Source organism: Pestalotiopsis fici, assembly GCF_000516985.1.
Source record: "Pestalotiopsis fici W106-1 unplaced genomic scaffold PFICI_Scf_3, whole genome shotgun sequence".
NCBI classification, from domain to species: domain Eukaryota; kingdom Fungi; phylum Ascomycota; class Sordariomycetes; order Amphisphaeriales; family Sporocadaceae; genus Pestalotiopsis; species Pestalotiopsis fici.
In genome coordinates, this window is record NW_006917093.1 from 3,907,818 (window position 1) to 3,932,260 (window position 24,443).

The 24,443-nt window shown below is 49.9% G+C and overlaps 5 protein-coding genes across 5 annotated transcripts; 3 read left to right on the forward strand and 2 right to left on the reverse strand.

Annotated features, from left to right (window-relative positions):
• Positions 1-9,097: 9,097 nt before the first annotated feature.
• Positions 9,098-10,749, forward strand: PFICI_05315 (uncharacterized protein; the record flags this gene model as incomplete). Its single annotated transcript, XM_007833896.1, has 3 exons — positions 9,098-9,805; positions 10,003-10,183; positions 10,388-10,749. 3 exons carry the CDS (start codon positions 9,098-9,100, stop codon positions 10,747-10,749), a joined length of 1,251 nt encoding a protein of 416 aa, XP_007832087.1.
• A 5,280-nt stretch (positions 10,750-16,029) lies between these two features.
• On the forward strand, positions 16,030-17,604 carry PFICI_05316 (uncharacterized protein; the record flags this gene model as incomplete). Its single annotated transcript, XM_007833897.1, has 1 exon — positions 16,030-17,604. The coding sequence occupies one exon, from the start codon at positions 16,030-16,032 to the stop codon at positions 17,602-17,604; it is 1,575 nt and encodes a 524-aa protein (XP_007832088.1).
• A 1,566-nt stretch (positions 17,605-19,170) lies between these two features.
• PFICI_05317 (uncharacterized protein) lies at positions 19,171-19,995 on the reverse strand (the record flags this gene model as incomplete). Its single annotated transcript, XM_007833898.1, has 1 exon — positions 19,171-19,995. The coding sequence occupies one exon, from the start codon at positions 19,993-19,995 to the stop codon at positions 19,171-19,173; it is 825 nt and encodes a 274-aa protein (XP_007832089.1).
• A 1,514-nt stretch (positions 19,996-21,509) lies between these two features.
• PFICI_05318 (40S ribosomal protein S16) lies at positions 21,510-22,374 on the reverse strand (the record flags this gene model as incomplete). Its single annotated transcript, XM_007833899.1, has 3 exons — positions 21,510-21,800; positions 21,967-22,038; positions 22,306-22,374. 3 exons carry the CDS (start codon positions 22,372-22,374, stop codon positions 21,510-21,512), a joined length of 432 nt encoding a protein of 143 aa, XP_007832090.1.
• Positions 22,375-23,142: 768 nt separating this feature from the next.
• PFICI_05319 (uncharacterized protein) lies at positions 23,143-23,928 on the forward strand (the record flags this gene model as incomplete). Its single annotated transcript, XM_007833900.1, has 1 exon — positions 23,143-23,928. The coding sequence occupies one exon, from the start codon at positions 23,143-23,145 to the stop codon at positions 23,926-23,928; it is 786 nt and encodes a 261-aa protein (XP_007832091.1).
• Positions 23,929-24,443: the final 515 nt, after the last annotated feature.

The window sequence follows — 24,443 nt, forward strand, 5'->3', positions numbered from 1 at the left end:
GGACGAGAAGTAGGAAAGGAAAAAGGTAAGAGGTAGGGGCGAAATAATTAGTAATAGGGGAAAAAAAAAAAAAAAAAAAGAAGAGAATCAAAACTGGTTATGTGTGCGTGTGTGTGTGCCATGCATATCATGCCGTATCGAACTCGTAAAATTTCGCATCGGATTTCCCAATCTGATTGCCGCATCTCGATCCCACGTTGCAATGGAGCTCATTCTCTTCTTCTTGGTCATTGGAGAGCGTGCATCCGTACCGTAGGCTGAAGGCTCTTTTAACAAATGGCTGAATAAGGTAATCAATGTCCTTGCGCAGACGAAATTTTCTGGGGGCCGTAAGCAGATCCGTCAATGCTGGACGGGTCCTTCTTCCTCGCTGTTCGAAGCGTTTCACAGCAGGGGGAGAGAGAATGACTTGTTGCTTGTTGCTGCTCACGACCCGCCAGATCACCAAATTAGTAGTCTTCCCTGCCCATAGTCCAAACAGACCCCCTTCGTTTTCTGGCATGATAACGCCCCGAGACTCAATATTATGAAAATCTTGGACCACTGGCAAGTCGGGGACTGCCACGGCACCTCTTGCAGCTATGGGCGTGATGCACGTCGCCCACGTGAACTATCACCAAGGTGTCTCTGCATAATTGCCTGGGTGCCACGCTCGACGACTACTGGTCCGCCTGGCCAAAGCCCCTGGGTGATGGCTGCATGCGCATGGCCATGTTCGACCCTGCCCGCAGCAACACAGTGTCGGTTCCTCAGACGTGTCATGCGAGAGGTAATAGAGACGTACAAAAAATTAAATAAAGGCGTGTGTATCACTCGTCACACGGGCTGACAACAGAGAAATGAGCATGAGATGCGATAGATATTGCCGAAAAATCATGAACATCGCTTGGTTTGTTCGGGAGGCGGCGAGTACCACCGCCTCCTGGATTAAATGAATCGAAATGCAGCGGGCAGCTTGGTATTGCGTATTGCGCACCATTGCCAATGCAGATGGGATATTCTCATTCCAAATAGGTCCGTCTGCGAGTCCTGCATTGTACTTCTTCGTCCACTGGCGGTGTGCGCCAAAGCCGTACCGACTGAGCAGCGATTTACGGTTGCTGTATTGAAATCCCCAGCAATATGTCTGGGTGCATGTTCGGGCCATCGTGTCACTGTGCTGATGCGGATACAATGGTTATATATCTGGAGGTCTGGTTTCGCCATGTCGTTGAAATATAGTAGCAACACACTAGTCTAAGCTGAGAGGCGATACTATTGTAGGATATGATCCTGTCTAAAGCCTTCTCTTAAATCGCAAACTAGTTAGTTCAGCATTCCCATCGAGTTTTCGCGATACTGTGCCCCTCCAGGGCATCACGCTTGTTTAGTCTATCCAGAGATTCGGGTCGCCAGCCTGAGATCTGGTGACGCCCTAAAAAAGCTCCTGACAGATCGCCTTAGCGGAAAATCTCTCTGGGGAACCATGCTTAGAAGACTTCTCGAGCCGCTTCAGAAGATGCTAACGACGATGCTAAACAAATGCACTTTTTGAATCAATCATACAATTGCAGAAGGCTAGAGCAGTGCTGTGCCGCGATGCATTGCGGATCGCTGGAAAAAAAAAAAAAATTCCTCAAGAAATTCAACCAAATCCGAGCTGCAAATGATTGAGATGGGAAAATCGGACAGCTTGATCGCAACGATTGCAGCATGCATGCGCAGTAGTAATCTGTACTGTGTAGTAGAGAGCCCAGAGCCCACCAAGCGGAAAAAATGAATGCCTGTGCAAGTGAGAGTGGCACTTGCATCACAGTAGTAAAAGAAAAAGAAAAAGAAAAAAGGTCGAAAAGACCCCTGGCAGCTTCTTTGACCAGGTTTGCAATGATCTGCTGCAAACTGCCACCCCTCACAGCGGGTTGATGGGTGGCTAGTAATCATCTGGTTAGAACATGTCTCTGACCTACGCATCTCGCAGACGTTGGACTAGTATATCGCAAGCCAAAGCTTATGATTAGTATGCTACTTAAGCACGGCGATTCACCACTGTCACCTTGTGTGCACAATGTTGAATTTTCTTCTTTTATCCGAGGTGGCTGGAAATCCACATAGAGACAACGCGTCATTTGCCAATTTCCAAAATGAGGAGAGAGAGAAAGAAAGAAAAAAAAGAGGCACAGCGAAACGGTGAAGTCCGTTTGACCAAGTCAGCAGCAGAGGTCGTGGAGGGGGCTTCCTGGCATTGGGGGCTGGGTTGACAGCTTGGGTCTCGACCGGGCCATTGTCGACAACCGTACTTCAGATGCCCAAGGGTTTGGTCGCCGACGTTCTTCATTGCCAGTGGATGCATCATCGAGGGATCTTCTCTCTTTCTACGACCCACGAGGCCGGGGTCATTACCAGAATTCGTTTCACTCATACGACCTTGAGAAGATACATTACATACAATTGTATCCAAGCAATATGGACACACTGGTTAGGCAACAATGCGATATGGATGAATAAGCGAAGACAAGAAACATGGCATTTCAAAATTGCGGAATCAAAGGATCAATCGCTATGCATTTGAGACGCATAATGCCGAGAAGGAAAAAAGACTAAAAAAAAAACAAAAAAACTAAAGTGACAGAACCTTAGGCACGTCGAGCGTTTGTGACTTGTGTCAAACACTCAAAACCTGCAGGCAGTCCCGCTGCTCGCCTTCTTTTCAGGATGCGGTGAATTGATCCCCATCTTGGTCATGTAAGGTGCTTTGTGGGAGGGAAGAGAGAAAAAAAGACCTTGGATGGGGTATATCATGTTGCAATCAATGACCCCACACCACATGCAGCATCCTCGGCCTGCCCAAGTTGTTGCCAATGAAAAGCCACGCGAGTTGGGCCGATCATTGCAGGACTCGTTCACCGCACTTCCGACAGGCCGACGAACAAATCTCACGAACTTCGGGCGGAGTCCCATCCACATGATCTCTCTCTCGCTCTCGCCTCCGTCCGACAATAGGCAGCGTGACCTCGGGGGATGCGAGGGTAGATTAAAGTTTTTCCCTGGAGAGGTCTGTCAAGGTTGTGTAACATCATGTGCATGCGGCCACTTGTAGAAGGTCAAGGTGAGTCGGTTAATGTAAGCACGCTCTGCTGCTGCGAGTGTCGTGCCGGACATGGCGTTCTAGTTTGGAGTATTCCTCTTGATTACATACACTACACTGCTAGTACTACTGGCATTCCGCAGGACTGTTTAAAAACAGAATCATCAAGATAACTGTGACAATCTTGTGAAACCCAAGCTGCGAGACAAAGTTACGTGACTGGGTGTACTAGGCAAATAACAAGGTGCCTACACTAGTATTACTGATCAGACATGGTAATATTCCGTAGTGCATAGAGTAGAGGGTCGATTTAGTTTGCGGCGACAACAAAGGGTCTGGGGAACAGTAGTACGTACACGGATAGTACATGCTGGACCTTGAAATCCTGTCCTTGTAATTGCTTGCTTGCTTGCTTGGAATGAGGATCAGTCCCACTGGCTACTGGTTATTGATGAACGGAACTCCCAAGAGCCGAATCCAGAAAATTTGCCATATTAGATATGCACTCTTGGCACTGTCTTTTGACTGGGGGCATAACGATGAGAGGATCACATTGTCATAGTGCTCCACATGCTGACGAGCAATTTGCGGGCAATACACAGTACTGTAGGATGCATGTTTTCAAGTAAGGACCTTTCAACTTTTCCTATTGCCTAGGTTAGTGTCTCTGCGGGTACTGATCTACCTTCGGTACCGTGCCAGACTTTTTTGTTCTTGGGGTTTTTTCGTCTTCTTCTTCAATAGCGAATCTGGCCACTACCTGATGTAGAATATATTGGAATGCCGCGACCTGTGAGATGCAAAGAAATATCCTCATTGCATTGGGTTCTCAGTACATTCATAGCACACAAATGTCTCCGCGAGCGGATTACCGGACAATGGCATATTCGCCTCTCTGGTCCATTACACACGAATGAATTGCCTGGCCCTCCCTGCCCTTTGTGTGGAACGGAGATGCGGAATCCCCTGTACTTTGGTACGGGTGGGGACACGACTAGAAAAACCCACCTGGTTAGCTATGTAATATGATGGGGGACAGTCCACCACCACCACCCACGAGTCAGCTGGAGATCCGGCACCGGCGCAACGGACTAGTCGGCAGAGATCTCCCTCTAGGCAGGCAATAAGCGTGCATCTTTCTCGTTGAACATGGTCGGGGCTAGTCCCAACTGACGATAGAGCACTCCGAGCAATATTGGCGAGGTGGTATCCGACCCCCCTGCTGGCTGCATTGGAGCTGCTGCGTGGAAAGGCTTGGCTCGCCAGAAGAACGTGGAGAAGACGCTACTGACGAGCACTGGGACACTCTCGCACAATCGAAAACGCAGGGGGACGACTACACTCCATGCACATTGGCAAAGACTTGACTGGGGGGGATGTCGGATCGTGAGCGACCGCCGAGCGAAAGCTCACTGATCCATGAGCACCCATCTCTTCAAGGGAGGGGGGGCCAGTAAGTAGGTATGTATGTAGGTATGTATGTATGTATGTATGTGTGTGTGTGCGTGTGTGTGTGTGTGCTAGGGACGTTTAAGTCCAGTCGACTTGATGAGATTGCCGAAGTCTTTAGCGCTCGAAGTTGGAACGGCCATTGGGGAAGTCAAGCACAGCAGCACAGCAGACAAAGCCCGTCGCACCAAACGCGAATCCATCTATCGCGCGCCCATAACGACAATTATCAAATCAGTAATAGCGGCATCTTGCTTTTATGGCTCGCCCGTCTGTCGAAATCTACACTTAAAACTTTGGTCATCAACAACAAATACTGCACATAATGAATGAGATGCCCGGCAAGCCGTAGTACTTTCCCATCCCATCCCTTGCAATGAATGCCAAAAGCTGTAACATGTGGAAGAAGAAGAAAAAAAAGTCAAAAAACACCCTTTTGCAGTGGGTTCTCCACATCCACAAGCAGCCGCACACTGGCAGGCAGGTACTGAGGAGAGAGAGACTTGCCGACCTGCTGCGTTGCTTTCGGATACCACTTCATCATCATCGTCATCATTTATTATCAGGAGGGCCATGCGCGCGCTGATATGCGGAGCTTGGGTATGAGAACGTGCAAATCGAAGCCTCAATTGCTGAGCACGCAGAGCTAATGATGGAGCTGAGAGAATAATGATCCCTGCACAGTGCGCATCTGGAAAATGACGATCCTTACACATCTTCTCTTCTGCATACCTCATCTAGTGTAGCTGGCATGGATTGCATCAGAAAGGAAAAAGCGAGCGAAATGCAGGCGTGTATGTAGGTACATATGCGCGCACAGACTGGCTTGCCCAGAGCGAGGTCTGGTCTACATCTGGATATCCTACAATCACAGTTATTCAACTACACACGTCTTATTTCACGCCATACCTAGTATACATATAAACATGACAGTACATGAGGTAAAATCAAATTGCGGAAGGGAGAAAAAAAAAATTCCAAGGTAGTCTCCTTTTGAAAGTCAGTGGCACTCCACAACGCCGTGGCTGTCGCGCCCGATTCTACCCTTCTGACCAGGGACATTACCCTGACTGCATTGACATGACCGCCCAATGTGTTGAGCTTGTTGTCCAAGGAATCGGCGTTTCCAGGTATTGATAGGTAGGGGTGCCAAGAAAAGGAAAGTAGCCATGTATTCAATGACAGCCTGTACCCAGTATAAGAGCGTCCAAGGGTGGCCCTGGAACAACGCGTGTTGGAACAGCTAGTGGGAACAGCCAGCCAGCTCCCAATGGCCATCAGTACTGATCTCAGGGGGGGGGTCCCAATGTAACTCTCCAGGATGCGGATTACATATTCTACCACTGTGTAGTCTATATGGAAGAATAGCCTACGATTCAGTCAGGGAGCGTAAGTTATTGTTGTTCTCTGTGGCCATGGACCAGCCAGCTAGCCAGACGTCCAACATGTGGGCCAGGGGACGTCAGAAACAGACAGTGTGCACTATGTAGTCTACGAAGTACCTACCACGATCATGCCATTTAATGCTGATCTCAGTTCAGACAGCGCACCCAGGCATGAGGAGGAGGAGGAGGAGGAGGAGAAGAAGAAGATAAGGACACTGAATAGAGAAAGAACTAAAAACTGCCTCAATGCATGGCATATTGGCATGAATTTGCACTTGGTAAAAGAATATCCCATCACTATCATCAGTTGTCATTATTTTGAAATCTCCATGAGGGAGCGCTCGCTACAAGGATAGAACAGGCATTCGGTGTTCCTTTGCCCTGGGACCTTCGATGAATATTTGCTGCTAAGCCTCTCTCCTTATCCACTTTTCTTTTTGGGACGCGTTTCTGGCATTTGGGAATCGACCGACCCTCACCCACGGTGGCCATGATGTAAATGTATTCATGCTGTCCGAATTACTGATTCTTCCCCCTCCCTCCCTAAAGTCCACTTGCACTAGACCCTACCTACGCCTGTGCGTGCGCCCACTCAACCACTGCGCCCAAAGCTGTCTCCACATGCAGCAATTGTGGATTCGGGGGTTTTCAGGCGAGGATTGGAAGAGGAGAAAGATTCGATCAGTCCCAGCAAAAACTGTATCAGCAAGAGCAGATCAGATCCCTTCTTGTGACAACGAGGCGGCGGGCGTAATCAATTGCCTACATCAGCCCCAGCCCGCAATTCTGCTCATCAGGTCCCCTTGGGATGTTTCTCGTCGAGTCAAGTCACTCATTGATTGATTCAGCACCAATGTAACTCGGTTCGAGACTGCCAACTTTGTACTTTTGCACCTCAATTTGCATTGCATTACATACATTACTTACACGCGGCGTTGACAGCATACCAAGAGGTACTTACTTGCAAACAAACGCATGTATTACGTGATCTCGAATAATGTAATAAGATGCAAATGAGTACCGTACGCGATGTCTCCCGAGATGTCATTGATCGATTCCATCCCATTCCAGACCAGCAACGAACCATTTTGCAGTGACCCAGCCAGCGGTAGGTCGGCCGGCAGCTGCGGAGATACCTACTACCTGTACACCTTGTCGTCCAGAGCACCTTTGTTCAAAAAAATATTATTATTTTATACAATTTAACGATACCTGCCTAGCTACTTGTCGGGCCCAAGTACCAGGTACTTTCTGCGCACTGTCCACACACGTAAACACAATTGATCTCTCAATCTTTTCGTACGCCCGTCCACCTCAACTTTTTTTTTGTGCACGCACGGCAACAGAGAGAACGTAACGCGCCTTGCCTTGACCTATCCCATTGCCGCCCAAAAGTTTTTTTTTTTTTTTTTTTTTCAATCCGGATTCTTGGGGAGGCGCAATCGCGTTTTTTCTCCCCCTTCGCCCAACTTCTTCCCCTTTCTCCCACTCTCAAAATTTGTGTGTGTGAGAGGAGAGGAAAATTTTCTGAATTCTTCTCTCGCGTCTCTTTTCCTTGGAGGCCGATAAAAAAATCAAAACAACGCGTTCGTTCGTGTCCGCATTCACCACAAACAACCAAAAAAGACCGTGCCAAAGCTGCAGCGCGAACCAACGAGAGAAGGTTGCCTTCAGTCTACCAGTTCTTCAACCAAAGAAGGGCACTATTACTACCACTACTCGACTTACAATACCTCGCTCTCAGTACCGGGTACTAGCGCGTCGTAGACCGAGTCGCCAAATCAAATCAAAATCAGCTCGCGCACGTACTGGGCTAGAGTTGGGGCTAAATCCTATTTCACCTAGTCTCCAGCGAGCTCTTTAACAGAGAGTGAGAGGGAGAGAGCAAGCAGCTTTTACTGTATAAGACTTTGTCGTCTTGTCTTCACCCCCCCTTCGACATCGTCATCCAGCTCTCCTAGTCCGCACTCCGGGCCTGCCCAATACCGCCGGCTGCACGTCATCTGCCCTTAGGCCCAGAGTGAACAGAGTCAGTCACCCCAAGAAAGGGTCGACTCTCATAAGAACATCGCGCCTGCTTGTCTGCTAGCATCTGAGTCGTCACTGCACTAGCTCCAAAGACTAAGCCAACTCGGAAAGACCTGAGCATCTACTGCGCTCATCTTCCCACTCTGCGCCTAAGGCCTTCTCTGCTGCCCATTTTTTCCCTATTTCCCATCCTCAGCACTATCGTCGACGTTGCCGTCTGGCCTCGCGACTCATCCCCACCTGAGCTTGGGTACCTCTCTCTCTCCCCCCCTCCCTGTCCTTAACTGGAAAGAGATATCATAAGATAGAACTCAACAACCAGAAGGAATTGTCTGGCATTGCGAACGGGGAACATTTTTGATTTCCATCAAGTCGCGTTGCCACCCGGTCATTCTGAATTGTTTGATTTTTATTTTTCCGCACTTGCATCCGTGGTCGTTGATACTGCCACCACCACCACCATCATCCACCATCCACCACGCGCTACAACTATACTTGACCCAACACACACACACACACATTATACACACCACCCACCACCACGCGACGCAACAGACATACGCCAGCGCTAGGACTTAGCCTCGACGCTACTCGCACCGGACTAGCTCCTGAGAAACCGGGTATTACTCGTACTCTATTTCACCAAAGCCAAGGCTAGTTGTCTGATGCCCGTGATCTAGGAGGGTCATCTCATACTGCACACTGGTACTCTCCTGGCACCAACACTATCTTGGCCTGGAAATAGGGTGGCTTACAGATTCAGTGGACTTTGGTGGATCCCCCCGATCAGGACTATTTCATCCAACCAGACCCTTGGACCTTTCGACGAGCCTAGGAGATCCGCGCTACTTTGTCTGGATCACCCTTCCCGTCGTGACCAGACTGCCGCCGACAAATACGCCAGTCCCGCCAGCCGCAGCTTGACTTTTGTCCTGGTGTAACCACATTCTACTCTACACTTTAAACCAAATACACTTCCTTTGCACATACATATAACATCACAAGCATACTTTGCTTGTCTACCCTGTCTCCCTACCTACCTACCTACCTACCTCCCACCCGTCGTTGATCCGATCCGACCGACCTGTGCTGTCTGCCCGACTGGCTTGAAGCAATTACCATCCCGGCCGGCCGATTTTTTCCTTGAGCAACACACCTTGGACTCCGTAGCATGTACTTGAACGGCGCTCAGAATCAGAACTTCGTTCAGCATCCTGCCCGCGTCACCGGCCTACAGCTGCAAAGCCAAAGCCGAAGTCCCAGCTCGGAAGCTCCTCGCTCTATGGAAAGATCTGCTCCGGAGTACTCGCAGTCAGGTTTGCCTTCGCCCTATCCAAGCGTCTACGGCGACACCCAGTCTGAAGCTTCCTCTGCAGATCACGCATCTGCTGCCCAGTATTCGAGCACAGGGGAACCGCGTTCGGCCAACTACTCCACGTCCGCGACGCCCACGTCAGAGTACAGTGTCTACCCGCCATCGGCCAGGTCAAGTTCGTTTCCCGAACATCTCCAGCGTACATATCATCCTGCGAGCACCCACGGAGGTAGCAGCGGAGGTATGGCGCAAACACCAACAAGTCCGTCCATGCCTACACAAGATGGACGCAACCATCAGCCTCAGCAGGTCAAATCTAATGACGATATACCCTTAGATCCATCTCTCACGGCACCTAGCCCTACGTACGGCCAGAACCAGTACTCCCCGTACGCTGCGCCGCCTCAACACCACGACAACATGCAGAGTTACCCTCAAAGTGGTGGCCTCTACCCGCAGGCAAGGCCTGACTGGGCAAACTATGGCCAGCCTGGTCAAGTACACCACCCTCACATGTATCCTCCCACTCCGACATCTGCCGCGCCGCATGGTAGACCCGCGCAGGTAGGCTTTTTTTTTAAATTAACTTTTTTTTCAACTCAGTGCCGTTTGATCTCATCATTCGCGCATTGCGGGCGCCCTGCGGAATCAGATGCTTTGCTTGACTATTGAATTCATCTCTAGGCATGCGATGCGCGGATTCACGCTTCCACGACTTTGTTTAGTGACTTTGGGACAAATAAAACTAACTGCGCAATCAGGTATATTCCTTTGTCCCGATCCCAGGTGCCCAGCAGCACAAGCGGCCTCGCCGGCGGTACGAGGAGATTGAGCGCATGTACAAGTGCGGCTGGAATGGTTGTGAAAAGGCCTACGGTACACTCAACCACCTGAATGCTCACGTTACAATGCAATCGCACGGTCAAAAGCGGACCCCTGAAGGTACGTCAGATTGCTCCTGCTTTCCTTTGCAGAGTCTTGCCGATATTCCGCTATGTTGTGAGGCGCGTCGTGCTTTTTGTGGGTCTTGGTCGCACTCGTGGATCTGCCTATAGTCCCTCGGTCGCGTCGCCTCGCGCTAGCGCTATCAAGGCCAACAACAATGTCTACACCCGGGGAGAGCAATCGCTAACTATCATGAATCAGAATTCAAAGAGATCCGTAAAGAATGGAAGGCCCGCAAGAAGCAGGAAGAGGCTGATCGTAAGGCGGCCGATGAGGCCGAACGTCAGCGCCAGGTCCAAGAGGCCACACACAACGGCGCCCAGGCCGATGCTGGTGCCGGTCAGGCAGCCCAAGCCTACGGCAGCAGTTTGCCTCCGATTCGCTACCAGCCGACTGCTGGCGGGAGCGCATATCCCGCGCCCCCGTCATCAGCCGCAGTGCCTCAGCAACCGCTGCCCGAGTACGCTAGTCCAAGTGGCAGCGCGTACCCGAGCCAGTACATGCCAGCTTCGCCCTATGCACCACCCCCTGGCCAGCAGCAGATGTACAGCCAACGTCAGTAACCGTACTCGGTAGTGGCAATGGGTTTGTTACGGGCGTGCTAACCAGGCCGCAGAGCATTCTCAAGGGGACTAATAGTTCCAACCACCCCATTGGGAAATGAAAGTCAAGAGTAAAAAGTTGGAACTGCTGTATATTACCCCTCCATGATCATCACTCTCCCACTGTTCATAAGGCTTCATTTGATTTCGGCCATTCTAGAAGGACACGGCACTGCGTCAAGGAGTTGGTGCGTTGGGTTTCCCGGCGAAGGAAAAAAGTTTTCATGACTTTCGACCGAGTATACACGCCCAACGGGGCAGCTCTCACGAGGCGCATTTCTTTTTGCATTTGCATACCCAGGGGACAAGCAGACATCTTTCGGTCAATCATGAACGTTGCGGTACACCCCTCATTCCTCAATTGAGGCAGGGTCATCCGCGGTTTGTCTGACATCCCTGGATGCTCGACATTCTACTCATGGAGTTTTGTGGAGGCAGAAATATTGGTTCATTTAAGGGTCGGAAAACAAAGGGTTCTGTGGAGGCTGACAGACTTGCCCTTGAGGGTCATGTCCCAAGTCTCAATAATAGACCACGTGTTTTTTGTTTTTGAGAAAGGGTGGCCACATTCAGCATACGATACACACGCGAAGCACGGATTTTCTGGTGGCCATGAGTCACGAATGCGATAGTTATTTAGTTGCATTGAGTTTACGTTTACAAAAAGAAAACTGTCTAAAACTTTCTTATGCGTGGTCATGGTGTAACCCCTATACAATTAGGGGACATTGTGAGATGATGGTAAAGAAAAGAAGAGAAAAGAAGCGTGGACCTGGTTTGCAACAGGTGTGCTTTGATCATTTACAATATGATGGATGCACTGTTTTGAAGTTGTACGGAGAGAAAAGATTTACGCTGCCAGCCAGCGGCGCATTATTTAGTTTGCAGTTTTAAGATGCATTTATTTTATTCTCCGAGAACCTGGTCGTAAGGGTAAGAAGGGGGGTAAAAAAAACAAGCTTTTTGTTGCATCTGTAAGTCATCAGTGCCAACTAGTTTAGTTTGACTACTACGGTTGTGCAACCCTCGCCACGAGGCGAAAGTGTTTGCGACCAGCGCCGGTTCAAAATTTTACACTATTTTGTCCATCTTGCTAGGGTCAGGCGATCCGGTGCTGGGTTAGGTGTTTATAGGTCGGGAGGGTGAGACATACCTACTGGGGTGCGCCCGATGCCAAGAAGATGGAAGGATAAGAAGAACACAAAGAAAAGACAAGGGAATAAGAGAGGTCAGAGGTTTCTGTTGAATGCTTGACTGGGATCTTTGGTTAGAGCCATGCTGTGTAACAACACCATCTTTTGGGAGGGGTGAGCTTTTTTTTTTTTTTTTTTTTTTTGGTCCTCCCTCCAACTCCTACATTAGTCACCTCCATGTGTGATGAGATGCATACCTTGCATAACGCAAAGGGAAAGGATCTTGACTGGGATTCTTAGCAACCTTTGAACACTTGTGCATTTTTCGCGTTTTGCCCCTCTTTGGCTTGGTTGTCGGTATTTTGGAGGTAAGGGAGGGCGGCATGGATTAATTCACGGCATGCAATAGAGGACTGGTGGGTGCACTTGGTAATATGGTGGAAATGATGCCCATGGCAACAATATGCACAGTACGCTTTCTGTTTGTGGTTGCCATGCAAGGACTTTTCCAATAATATACTCGACAGTAGGTATACAATTTTCCCACACCAAACTCTCTCAAAAGGGTGGGGATTATATGATCGGCAGCATTATTTCTATGGTGCTCAGATGCTAAACAATCCATGGCTGCATCTGAAAATGCATCGTCGCTGACCTATGGCATTTTGCTTGAATTCTTGATGCTTTTCAGTGCAACAATTGCAGGTACAAACACACAAAATATGGGTGTTGTGTGCAGTTTCATTCCATTGTTGGTTCTCCCCTGGCCTACATACAGTACCGTATTGTCGGGTTTACTCCATTGTACTACCATGTTTGGTACGTATGGATGATGCACTCGAACTAAGGCGACCCATGATGCGACCCGCGCATCTGGGTTGTTCAAGGGTTCAGTCGTACTAGCGAGGGATTCTAATCTAGGATCTCGACATGGCGCCTATCCAGTTAGCAATATGTGCTTGTATATTGTGATTTTTCCCGTTGCGTCTAACCTATGCGTGCTAGTACAGGATTGGGGGCCAGATTTCATTTAAAAAAAAAAGGAATCCTTGGGCTTGTCGTTCTAAAATAGACCCGCCCCCCGGATCACAGCCTTGTTTGGTTCCATGTCTTTTCTTGGGAAACCGGCCGGTGCTTGTTCTTGTTTGGTCCCCGGGGCCGGTTGAATTCTTATTTATGGTCCGAAGTCCCTAAAAAGATGATTCCTTCCATTTGGGCTTCTCCCAAGGCTTCGGGACTATAATAGGGTCGCACGCACGCACGCACACACCCACCTGCCCTTGGGATGGGACGAAGCGTGTATGCCAACAGCAAGCAAGCGCCGGTCGCGACTTGTATATTGCTAGACACAATCAACGATACAAACGCACCCATGCCCCCCCCCCCCCCCCCCCCTCCAGCAAATCATATTAGCAAGGAGGGATACACAATAACATCATTCCCGTCGACCCGCCCCGCCTGCTCGGTCCCGTCATCACGGGCTTCCAAGGTTGTTATTTAGGTGGCCAGGAGGTGCCCCGTCGGCGCCCCGTCGGGCGCAGCAATGTTAAATAGGATTCTAGCTCCCTATCCAAGAAACAACGACAAACCTGTTTTGCACTCCTGCTTGGTTTGATCTGTGGCTGCACTCTGCCCAAATCACTGCTCGATCCTATTGTGAACGGGAGGCTGTATGCACACAGGATCAGAGAGAGCCCCAGGAGGCAGTCGACCTGCCTACATTCCCATCCCTTCTTCGGGATATCATACTGACATTGCAAGGGGGGGGGGAAAGTCAACAATATGGGTTGCTGCAGTTGTGGGGATTCGTTCAATCATGGCTCCAGGGCAAATCAAATCAACCGCAACGGAATCGTAATGGTTTCAAAACTTGTGTACATTTCGGTAGACAAACCCAATCGAGAGAAAAACACGATGGCGCCCGTGTGAGGCTAATAGTATTCACTTAATACCCCATGAGCAGGGGGGGTTTGATGGGAGGGTATCTATCACCTAGTCGATATACCGGCACGGAATAAGACTAGCATTGATCTTGGGAGCCTATATTTCTGTACGCAGTTAGTTTGCTCGTCCTTTTTTTTTTCTTTTTCTCTTTTCCCCCTTTGGTGAAGCTCATTAACATGGATTCTATTATAGGGGAGGGATTGCCCAAAATGCACGAATCCCTACCTTGTTCCTTTTTTTTTTTTCCCCCCTTATGCCGTCTTTGTGTTAGGCGCATCCATTTGGCACTCGACCTGCTTTCAACCTTCTGTGCATCTACTAGAAGACTACTGGTTCCATCCTAGTATGGACAATGAGAGGAAAGGATGGGGAACATATCAAGACTAGGCGCAGTTCCTTTTTCGTCGCGTGCCGCCATGTATTTATTTATTTATTAATGCCCCTCTGAAAAAAAGAGTTGCGGCTGCAGTGTGCACAAACAAGTATAACAGATAGTAGTGCACGCTCAATCTCCGCACCAGGAAAGAAGATGATGCACAAGTGTATCAAGTTGATTACCTATCAGGCCGAATTCCTCGGTCGGAACCAAGAATCAATACTACCAATGAAATGAAATGTTTTTGTGCAACATGGTCTTTTGATCAAGGCAAGCAGATATCATTTCTGGCAGGTTAGGTAATAGTAGTCACCCAGTCAGTCATATTTATAGCATCCGTCTCCAGCTTCCGATTCTAGTCATCCCATGGATGCATCGTCAAGGCGGCACGATCATGTTGGGACAATTTATACCAGCCAATAAATAGGTAGCGGTTCCGAACTTCACTGCAGCGAGACGCTCAAAGAGATAAAGGTAAAAATCACAGGTATGCGTAATGGCTTATGCACTCACTCATCATTTGACCACCCCGGACAGGGGAGCCTCGTGTACCACAAGGTGACATGGCATACAGGCGATGCCCGGAAGACTCACTCCTCTTTCGCACGTAGCATTTGCCCCCAAGACACGATACAGCGCTTGATCGGCATCTGAACGCGAGCATTGGCGGATGGAAAATGTATCATCGCTTTAGTTTTCTTTGAATAAATGCAGTGTGTCGCATCATAGAGAAGAACACACTGCTGCGCCGTTCTAATATGTAGTGCCAGTCGAGTTGGACAGATGCGCGGCACTCTACCTTAGGCCAATATGAAAAGAGAGGAATAAATTGACTAGATACACAATACCTCCATATATTTATTCTCTCGTGCGGGAGAGAGAAAAAAAAAAGAAAAGAGGCACGGCATAACATAGATGAGACGCGTTTATTTTGCATAAGATTGTTTTCAATATTACAACAAAACATTAATTTGCGGCACGGTAAAACAGGCGAAAGAAAAAGAAAGAAAGAGACAAGTGCGATGCGATACGATGACGTAGCGGGGGGAACTGCGACGGTCGCCTGTAGCGACTTTTTACAGAGGAAGGACCCTGAAAATCAGTCTCCCACCCCAGCCAGCCAAGATTTGGTTGGATTTCCAAGGCCCAGGCACGATAATACATGGACAGACCAAGATAAGATATGTCTGATTCAGATTAATGTCCTGCCCTGATTTTCTTTCCCCCTTTCCTTTCGCTGTCTTTTTTGACCTTGTTTGAAAGGAAACGAGCAGAATAGCGGCATATGATGAACCTCCCTTGCACTCCTTGAATTTCGGAATCCATCGCTCGCTTTATTCCAACCCAAGTGGTGCAGACACAGGCACAGTTGGTCCTTTCACTCGCTTAATCGGGCCTCTGCTCATATCCCCCCGAGCTGTTGTTCTGGGACTCTGTTGTCAAACTGTTTCGAGCTGGAACAACCGAAAAAAAAATTACCTCGCAGCGCAGTTCAGAACCTTCTTTCCAAGGGCACCCAGACAGAGTTGTACGGAATCAACAGGACACTTGTAGGCCGTTGCTACAGAACCTCCTGGAAGAACAAGAAGAAGCAGGAAAAAAAAAAAAAAAAAAAAAAAGAACTATCCGCCGCCGACTTTCGTTTCATAGGTTGATTCTCTAAATTACTAGGAGATTCCACTCGAGCTAAACATCTTCTTGATAATATTCCAGGTCCCCGCCCGCTACCTGGAAGAAGCATTTGCATACTACCTTACATACCTTAGGGCACTGCTTCCAACGTCCGGGATGGACCCACACCGCCGATCCGCCGATTCTTCAACCTCGTCGCCGTCCAGGTCAACCGCATCAACACCTAGACTCGCTACTCAGGACGTGGTTTTGGCGCATACTGACCCTCTGTCAACGCCCAACTTCCGGTCACACAAAGGATCCTTGGACTCGCCGGGGCTCCTCTCGTTGAAGTCGGTCGACTCCGTCCCTGTCACTGGTGTCTATCCCTTCGGCTCATTGCGCATCAACGAGCCGTCAGAGGACACCGACGCCGAAATGGACCACGCCACCCCTCTCACCGTCCCCGACAGAACGCCAGACCCCGTAGAGAAGGACTCGGACATGCTTCAGGGTGGTGACGTGCTCATACTTGATGATTTGCCCGCCACCTTTACCGTTGGCTGTGATACCATCTCATTCTCCACGACGCAGCAGTTTCTCGGATTTCGTGATATCCCACCCGGTGCTCATTTAATTTGGGTATCACCATTGGAGTCAACCTCCTCTCGCAGCGGCTATTGGATCAGCACTCCGGAGAAGGAGGCCGGCAGCCCGGGCAAGGTCTATGTCAAGCAATGGGACAAGTTCAACGAAGTGCTTTCTGATCCTGCAAGCCAGGCCGAGGAGCGATTTCAGAGGGAGAGGCTCAGCCAAATCTTTGCAAAACTTGCCCCATATCAGTTCAAGGCGTCCACCTCGGCTGTTGCGCCTCCAGGTCTTGCTGCCAATGCAGACCCTCTGCCCTCTTTTCTCAGCAGCATCACGATATGGCAACAGCTCACTTCGGCCATTGGGCCACGGCTGCTTGATCGCTTGGCCGGCGGGAAGCAGAAGGACGCGTGGGCCGTCAATACTTCTGACCGCATTGCTGGAGAGACTAGTCTTCCCGAGGAAGCCCACCTCTATCCCACCTCTTCAGCACAGCTGACTTTCTCGTTCCCCATGGACCAGCGGCTTTTTGATCCGGCGGCCGCGGGCGCAGAGCGCACCCAGCAGGCTCTCGATCCATCATCGTGGGTGCTCTCGCGTATTGAAGAAGAGGACACACTGCTTGGCGAGGTCCAGTTCGCCTTTCTGACTGGCATGCATCTGGGCAACTACTCGTGCCTTGAGCAGTGGTGGTACTACACGACCATGATCATCTTCCGGTCATACCGGCTTTCTATTGACCGGCCAGCTCTCGTGCTGCGGTTGATACAGACAGTGCACGCGCAGCTGGTTTACAACGAGCGGTACCTGGAGGGCGCATCGATTCTAGACTCGGCTCCCGAGCAGGCCCGGCGGCTGCAGCGGGCGCTTACGGTGTACAAGTCGCGCCTGAATGAGCAGCTTCTGTCACTAGGAGAGAGGTGTACGTCGGAGCAAGGCGCCGTGGGCGAGGCATTTTCGGCGCTCGAGAGCTGGTTGTGGCGTCTTGGCTGGGACCTCCGCGGTGATTACGTCCGAAGTGGAAAAGTAATGCTCGAGGATGGTGAGGTCATTGACGCCGAGCTCTCCGATTTCGAAAGCGAAGATGAGCGGGGCGAGTTTGCTGCCGTTGTCGTCGATGTGGATGAGAATGGTCGGCCTACTGACTTTGTTTCCGTCTGAGCAGGAAAGAAAAACTAAATAGGAGAGCGGCCGCCACATTTTGACAACATGCCATAGTTGGTGCGGCCGTCATCATCTCCATCTTATCACGAACAACCTTCTGTCCTTTCAGTGGAATGATCAAGATGAAGCAAGTGGCTTTGTGGGGACTTTGAAATAATTTTACCTTGCCTCTTGTCGCTCATTCTCGGGACGGTTCGGAAGCTGATTTCTTTTGTATGGAAGTGTGCTATTGGGGCAATGTTCATGTTGGGCACTCGTTCTATCTTTTATCAGCGGTCCAAAATCACGGATCATGTGCTGAGACGCTCCGACAAACAGGGACGCGGTTTGATAAGTTGGAATAATGAAATTTTGCAGTCGAGGTTTTCTTGTTTGGCTTTTCTCTCTTCTTTCCCTATCCGCATAGCATGGGCGTTCTCTGAAGGGCGGTGGTGTATTGCTTCGTTATCGGTCATAAAAGCCATGAGTAATGAGAATATTATTATGATTTTGCAATTGACAGGTCCACTATTGAAAATATGTAATACCGCCTTTGCCCTGGTGGATTGATTACTACTACAAGACACACACTCAATATTGGCATCGCCGCCACCAAGATATGACCAAGTATAGACGTCAATATCCTCATGGCACAAAGATAAGGGCTCTGAAATTGATCGGCCAACAATCATTCTCGAGTCGTGCAAAGTCGACATGACCATCTTTCCACTATCATTGCTTGCGTGGTGGTCTTGCTCACCTGTATGCTTTTTGACTATACCAAAGCTGTCAAACTGATGCCATCCCCAAAACGGTCTGCTTCCATGAGGGGAACTCATTGTATATTTAACCATGATTGTTCTTATCGGATTTTCTATACACCATGATAGTCTACAGTCATGTCATAACTTTCCTCCGCTGAAGTTTCCCGGAGTCCAGAGACAAGAGGTGACCTCCCTAAATGAATCTGACCAAACGCAAACGTTGGGACAAGGCTTCCATGAGAAATTCAAAGAACAAAGAGCTTATCCCAAGTAGCGCTCAAGCATGCGACCAGCAACGTCCTAATGATCTTGCAAGAAGACGCATGTATAGCGGTCAGAACAGTGACTTCTCTGTACTCAGTGTTAGCTGTTCATGTCAACAGAAAGGGAGGGGAAGAAACACCAGCATCTCGAGACTGAGGATAAACTGTCTTACCTGGCTACCAAGATGTGTGAGAGGGAGTCTGTCTACCTTTTCTCATCGTCTTGCAGTTGATTGGGGAGTTCAATGGTTATTGTCAATGTCTTCCGGGGGTCTGCCTGTGCGCCAATTGATCAGAAACCATCCAATCTCGCAAGCAACAGCCACGGAAGCGACGAGAATGACGGGATTCTGCGCGTAGGAACGCAATCCTGTTGGTCCAGTCTTTGAGGAATTGAAATGCTGGATAACGATTTCTGCAGCTGCCATCGACGTCAAGGAAAATACACTGTTGACGAGGAAATAAAGATTGGTTGTGCTGCGCCGTCTGTACCACCATGCAGCTCCTGCCCATTTCGCAAGGGTCTGATCCCACAAGTCTTTTCGACCAAGTCTTCGCTACCGGCCTGGTTTGTTCTGGGCCTCACTCAGGAGCGAGTTGATGGACTGTCGCTGTCGGCGCAATTCCTGACGGCGTTGTCCATCAGAGGCGTCATCTTCATCTTGAGGAGCTGGCGAACCAGTACCGCGAATGTCCATTTCATTCCAGAGGGCATTGCCGTCTCCAGGGGTAATACGCTCCGATCGCAAATATTTCTGCACTGGATGAAGTCCCTTACATGCCTGGAAGTCGCCAGTGTTTTTGAGTCCGAAAACGACGTTCTGGATAAAGTTGAGACATCGAAATGCATAATACAACCAGACTGCGGCCACTTCTACAGGTCTTCCGTGGGAGCAGTTGCTCAGCCATGCCCACCAAAAGAGTCGAAAGCACCGGCAGCGGTGACCCGACCTAAACTCGCCTCGAGTGAAGAGGCCAATGAGCAACCCTAGGAGTATCAACCCGAACCCTTGTCCTGCTAGGGCAGCTTTTGTGAACCAACGCATTCCCAGGGGTTTCTTCATGTAAATCGGAGTAGCCGCAGCTAGGTTCATTGCATCGAGAAGCATGATCCCAACGGCAATGTCGGCAGGAGACGGTTTCGTTTGCTCAGGGTCGTGCTCTCTGGGGGTCGGCTTGATCGCCTGGACCACCAGAGCAATCCCATAGTACATTTGTACAAGGAGCAACACGACACCAATGATGGCGCCGTGTGTGAGCCATGTCTCGAAGAAGCCGATGAATGCCATCAATGCAGCAGTTATCACCATCATCCAGATAGCGGCGCGAATGAGGAGTCCTCCCACGTCCTTGTTGATGTCCACATGGCAAGCCAGATTCATGCCCCGCTGCGTTGCCCCCAGACCGACCCAGCAGCCCACGGCAAGGCAGGCGCACAAAAAGGCAATGGCTGTTGCAATTCTGTCGAAACGTTTCAACTGCTAGGTGTAAAGTTTCTGGCGGCTAAAGTGCCAGTACAACTCGTATGATAGGAAACCGAGCTGAGAGAGTACGAGGATGAGGAGAAACGAGAACCTTGGCCACGAGTCCAGCATTATGACGGCCCGGGCTGGTTGATTTCCTGATAGAACAAGTTGATTTTTTAGCAGGTAGAAATGATCAGGGTTCAAAAACAGAGATGGAAACACTGTTACTTGAAGACTAGAAAATGATGATTGAGTCGTAAACAAACTGTGATCTGTCTTGTGATCTGTCTTGTGATCTGATATTGTTTTGGGTGGAGAAGAAAGAGGGAGACAGTCCAAAGTCTCCTGATAGATGTAAACAGAGGTGCATTCTCCCATCGCTCATTCCTAGGCAAGTAAGTTTCATAATTGGTCGAAACTCACGGCAAGGAGAATGGGCCAATGAAGCCATTGCAACTTCTCTTTGTAAGTTGTGGTCATCACACATTCGATCCTTCCCTTTTTCTTCTCTCCTGCCACATAGAGAACAGGCACGAAGAGGTCGAGTATCCTGCCACATGGAGTGGTACGTCACGCTGATTAGATGAACAGGCTTCTCAGCGGTGCAGAGAAAGAACATTGAATCTCCTACCGGGCTTATACAGTCATTACTATGGCAGACTCGACACTTTGATGTCCGTGAACACATGGTTGAGGTGTGTCGTAAATGCGATGAACTCAAAAGGTCTAATACGTCTTCCTTGTGAATGGGAAGTCCATGGTTGGTCAGCAAGCCCAATCACTTGCTGCTTTATAAGTGGGCTGCACAAAGCGCCAGGTGAAGGTGTGCCGGGCTGCTATTTATGAATCTGCGACCAGTATCTGCGGGCTTTTGATTGTCCAGCTGTGAGAGTCGTGACCAAGGCTTTAATGTGTTTAATATCAGCGTCCAGAAACAAGAATATCACATGGGAAATGACAATAGATGGGGGGGAGTTCTGTTCTAGGCCGGCAGTCTCCCGCATAGACCTAGTACTGGCATGACATGGCATACTTGTCACCAAGATGGAAGACCTCGACGTGGTAGAATTCTTGACGTTTCATTCGCCTATTCCCTTACAACCCAGGCAGAGAGCAGCCCTGCCATGCAAATGCATAGATGATCAGAGGGCATTCACAAAGCCCTTTTCATGTGTGGGATCCTCTTTTGTTTTGTTTTTGACTCCATTGAGACCAAACGTGAAAAAGTAGCCGTCCGTTGTCCACTCCAGAGCCTTTAATAAAAAGAACACCCTGTTCGTCGTCCCTTCATCACGTCCAGCACGACCAGAAATCCATCCAGCACGGTTCCCTTTTAGCCGGCAGACAGACCGGTCGCCTGTGTCCATCCATCCCCAGCAGACGCCAAAATGCAATGCAAATGCACCAGCGACACCAAGAAGCACAACCGCTTAACGGTAAGACTTCTGGAATCTGGAGCGGGCACCAGGACCACCGAACTTCTTGGGCTCGCAGCGACGGTTGTCGGCAACGAGGAGGGTACGGTCGTACTGAGCGAAGGCAGTCTTGAGCGTGTTCTTGGAGTGCTCGTCGACGAACTTCTGGTAGTAGGCAATCAGGGCCTTGGCGATGGCCTGACGGATGGCGTAGATCTGGGAAGTGTGACCACCACCGGCGACGCGGACACGGATGTCGACACCGGCGAACTTGTCAAGACCGATGACAAGGAGGGGCTCGTAGACCTATCGGTGCAGTATTCATTAGCACGCACGTTCTTGCGCATCTTGGGGGTAATGTATTGGCGTCGTGGCAGATGTGTTGAAATTAGAGTATTTTCATTGGTCCATCATGTGTTCTTGATCATCTTGTTTTGAGAAATGTTGGGGACTGAAATCGGTTCGTTCGTACCTTGAAGCGCAGGATCTGGGGCTGGACCAGAGAAAGAGGCTGGCCGTTGACCTTGATGAGGCCGGAGCCAGACTGTGATTGAGAGAGATCCGTCAGCAAACTTGTTCCCTTTTCGCCTGTGATTTCCCTAGACTCCTGTGTTCCATCTCGCTGTTCGCTTTTGGCTTTCTTTCTTTCGTGACGCGATTTCCTCTGTTGGTTCGATTTTGTCGTCTTCTTCTTGTGAACTCGTCCAAACTGTTGTCCTCCTCGTCCTCCTCTTTCCATCGCGAAATCGTAGCCAAGCCAGCGCCAGCTTTATCCCAATCGTCTATCCTCCAGGGCGGGCGAGAGACCAACCTTGCAGTGGGCGACAGCGGTGGCCGTCTTCTTCTTGCCGAAGCATTGAACGCTCTGGGTGGGAGCCATGGCTGCGAATCTGTGGTTGTCGGTCGTGAGGTTGAGGATGTCGCAATCTCAGAACGGTCTCAAAAGGAAAAAGAGGGTCGGCTTGCTTTCGGATTTGCTTGGGTTGAGGCTGACTTGAGATTTTTCGTAGGGTTTTCAAAATTGTGCCCTCGGAGCTGGCGCTAGACTTGTTCTGGGTGGGGGGAGGTGAAAGTGGTGCCGCGTTGGAAAAGTGGAGAATTAGCCGGATAATTACCGTTTTCCTTGTCTTGTCTTGCGCTCGTCTTCTTATCGGAGAGACTGGAACTGACCCACTTGGATAAGGGCGCCTTGGCGCCAGTTGCCGGGTCCGGACGTTTGACATTGGAGAATCAGCGCGGGGAGCATTGATGACAATCTGGATTTACTTTCCATTTGGTACTATCATTATACTCGGGCATGTTTTATTTACAAGGTAAAGCGGGAAAACTGACGGGACTCATGAAATACCCCATCCGTGAGCCAACTCGATGCTTGAGATATATCGAGACAGCAATAGAGTGTGCTGATTTGTACAGATTGATTTGCCGGCCCAAGGTAAAAAGGTACATGGTTTACAGTGTACATTACCTCTCTAACCATCTCCTTCCTAGACCTGTTCTCATATACTGAAGCCTCCGCTACTGCCTTTCCACGCAACCTTTGATGACATACCACTACTTTCTCTACACTGAAAGATTCGCATACCAGACTGTGTAAGACGTTACTACATACAAATCTCGAAGAGAGAAGAAACATATTAGATCGATCATGTCGCGCAAAGGTGTAGGCCTGGCGGCCTTTGACCGCTCCCGCCTGACATCGGCCCAGTTCGCCTCCCACGGAACCTCGCTCCGGACAACCAACGCGGAGGCGCTGGAGACGCAAATGACCAAGTTCCGGTCGCTGGTGCAGCAGTTTGCTCAAACCCACGCCAAGGACATACAGTCGAACCCCTCGCTACGCGCCCAGTTTGCGCGCATGTGCGCCGCCATTGGCATTGACCCGCTAGCCTCGTCCAACTCATCCTCGTCGTCGGGAGGAGGGGGCTCGGGAGGTGTGGGGAGTATCTGGGCCCAGATGCTGGGTCGCACCGTCAATGACTTTTACTTTGAGCTGGCCGTCCGCGTCGTCGAGACGTGCGGCGCCACCCGCAGCGAGAATGGCGGCCTTATTGGCGTCAAGGAGTTGCGCGAGCGCCTCATGCGCGGCCGCATGAATGGTGCCCCCGAGATCACCGAGGACGATGTTCTGAGGGCCGTGGGCACGCTCAAGCCTCTCGGCAGCAGCTATGCCGTCATCAAGGTCGGTAACCGGAGTTATGTTCGCAGCGTGCCCAAGGAGCTGAGTACGGACCAGAGCGCCGTGCTCGAGGCCGTCCAAGTTCTCGGCTACGTCAGTGTTTCCATGCTCATGGTGAACTTGAGCTGGACGAGAGCCAGAAGCCAGACTGTGATTGAGGACCTTCTCGGCGAGGGTATGCTCTGGGTTGACAAGCAATCTGACGAGTGGGAATATTGGAGCCCGGGATTCATGTTGAGTGGTTCTGCAGGTTGAAAGCTGCAAACAACCTTTGCCACTTGGTAAACGATCAAGGGCTCACCTTATAGAGAGACCACAGCAACCAACGACAGGTCGCCGCTCAGGCATAATGGACCATACATGCCAGGGAGGGCTGATTGCCTACTGTGAAAGAAAGCTTGTCACCAGACTTTACAGTGAGATATCCATGGTGAAACGATACGCGCGATATCTGGAGTCAGACAACCAAATCGCCAACTGTTCACGGAGAAGCTACCTTGCGTCGGAATGTTTGGTCGGTCCGCAGCAGTTGTACCCAGGGAACCATGTGAGGCAAGACAAACGTGCCAAGCTGGGGTCATTGCAGGCAGTAGTGAACGATATATATATATGTATAAGTGGCTGGCCTGCTGACAGTCTCGAGACTATGGCTCTGTTCCGTATTCATAACACAGTGCAAATTATATGTAGAACAAACAAGTTGATACAATCATCTCCATACATCATCTATACCTTTTCGTACCCAACATTCTATGGCTGTCTGTGCCCAA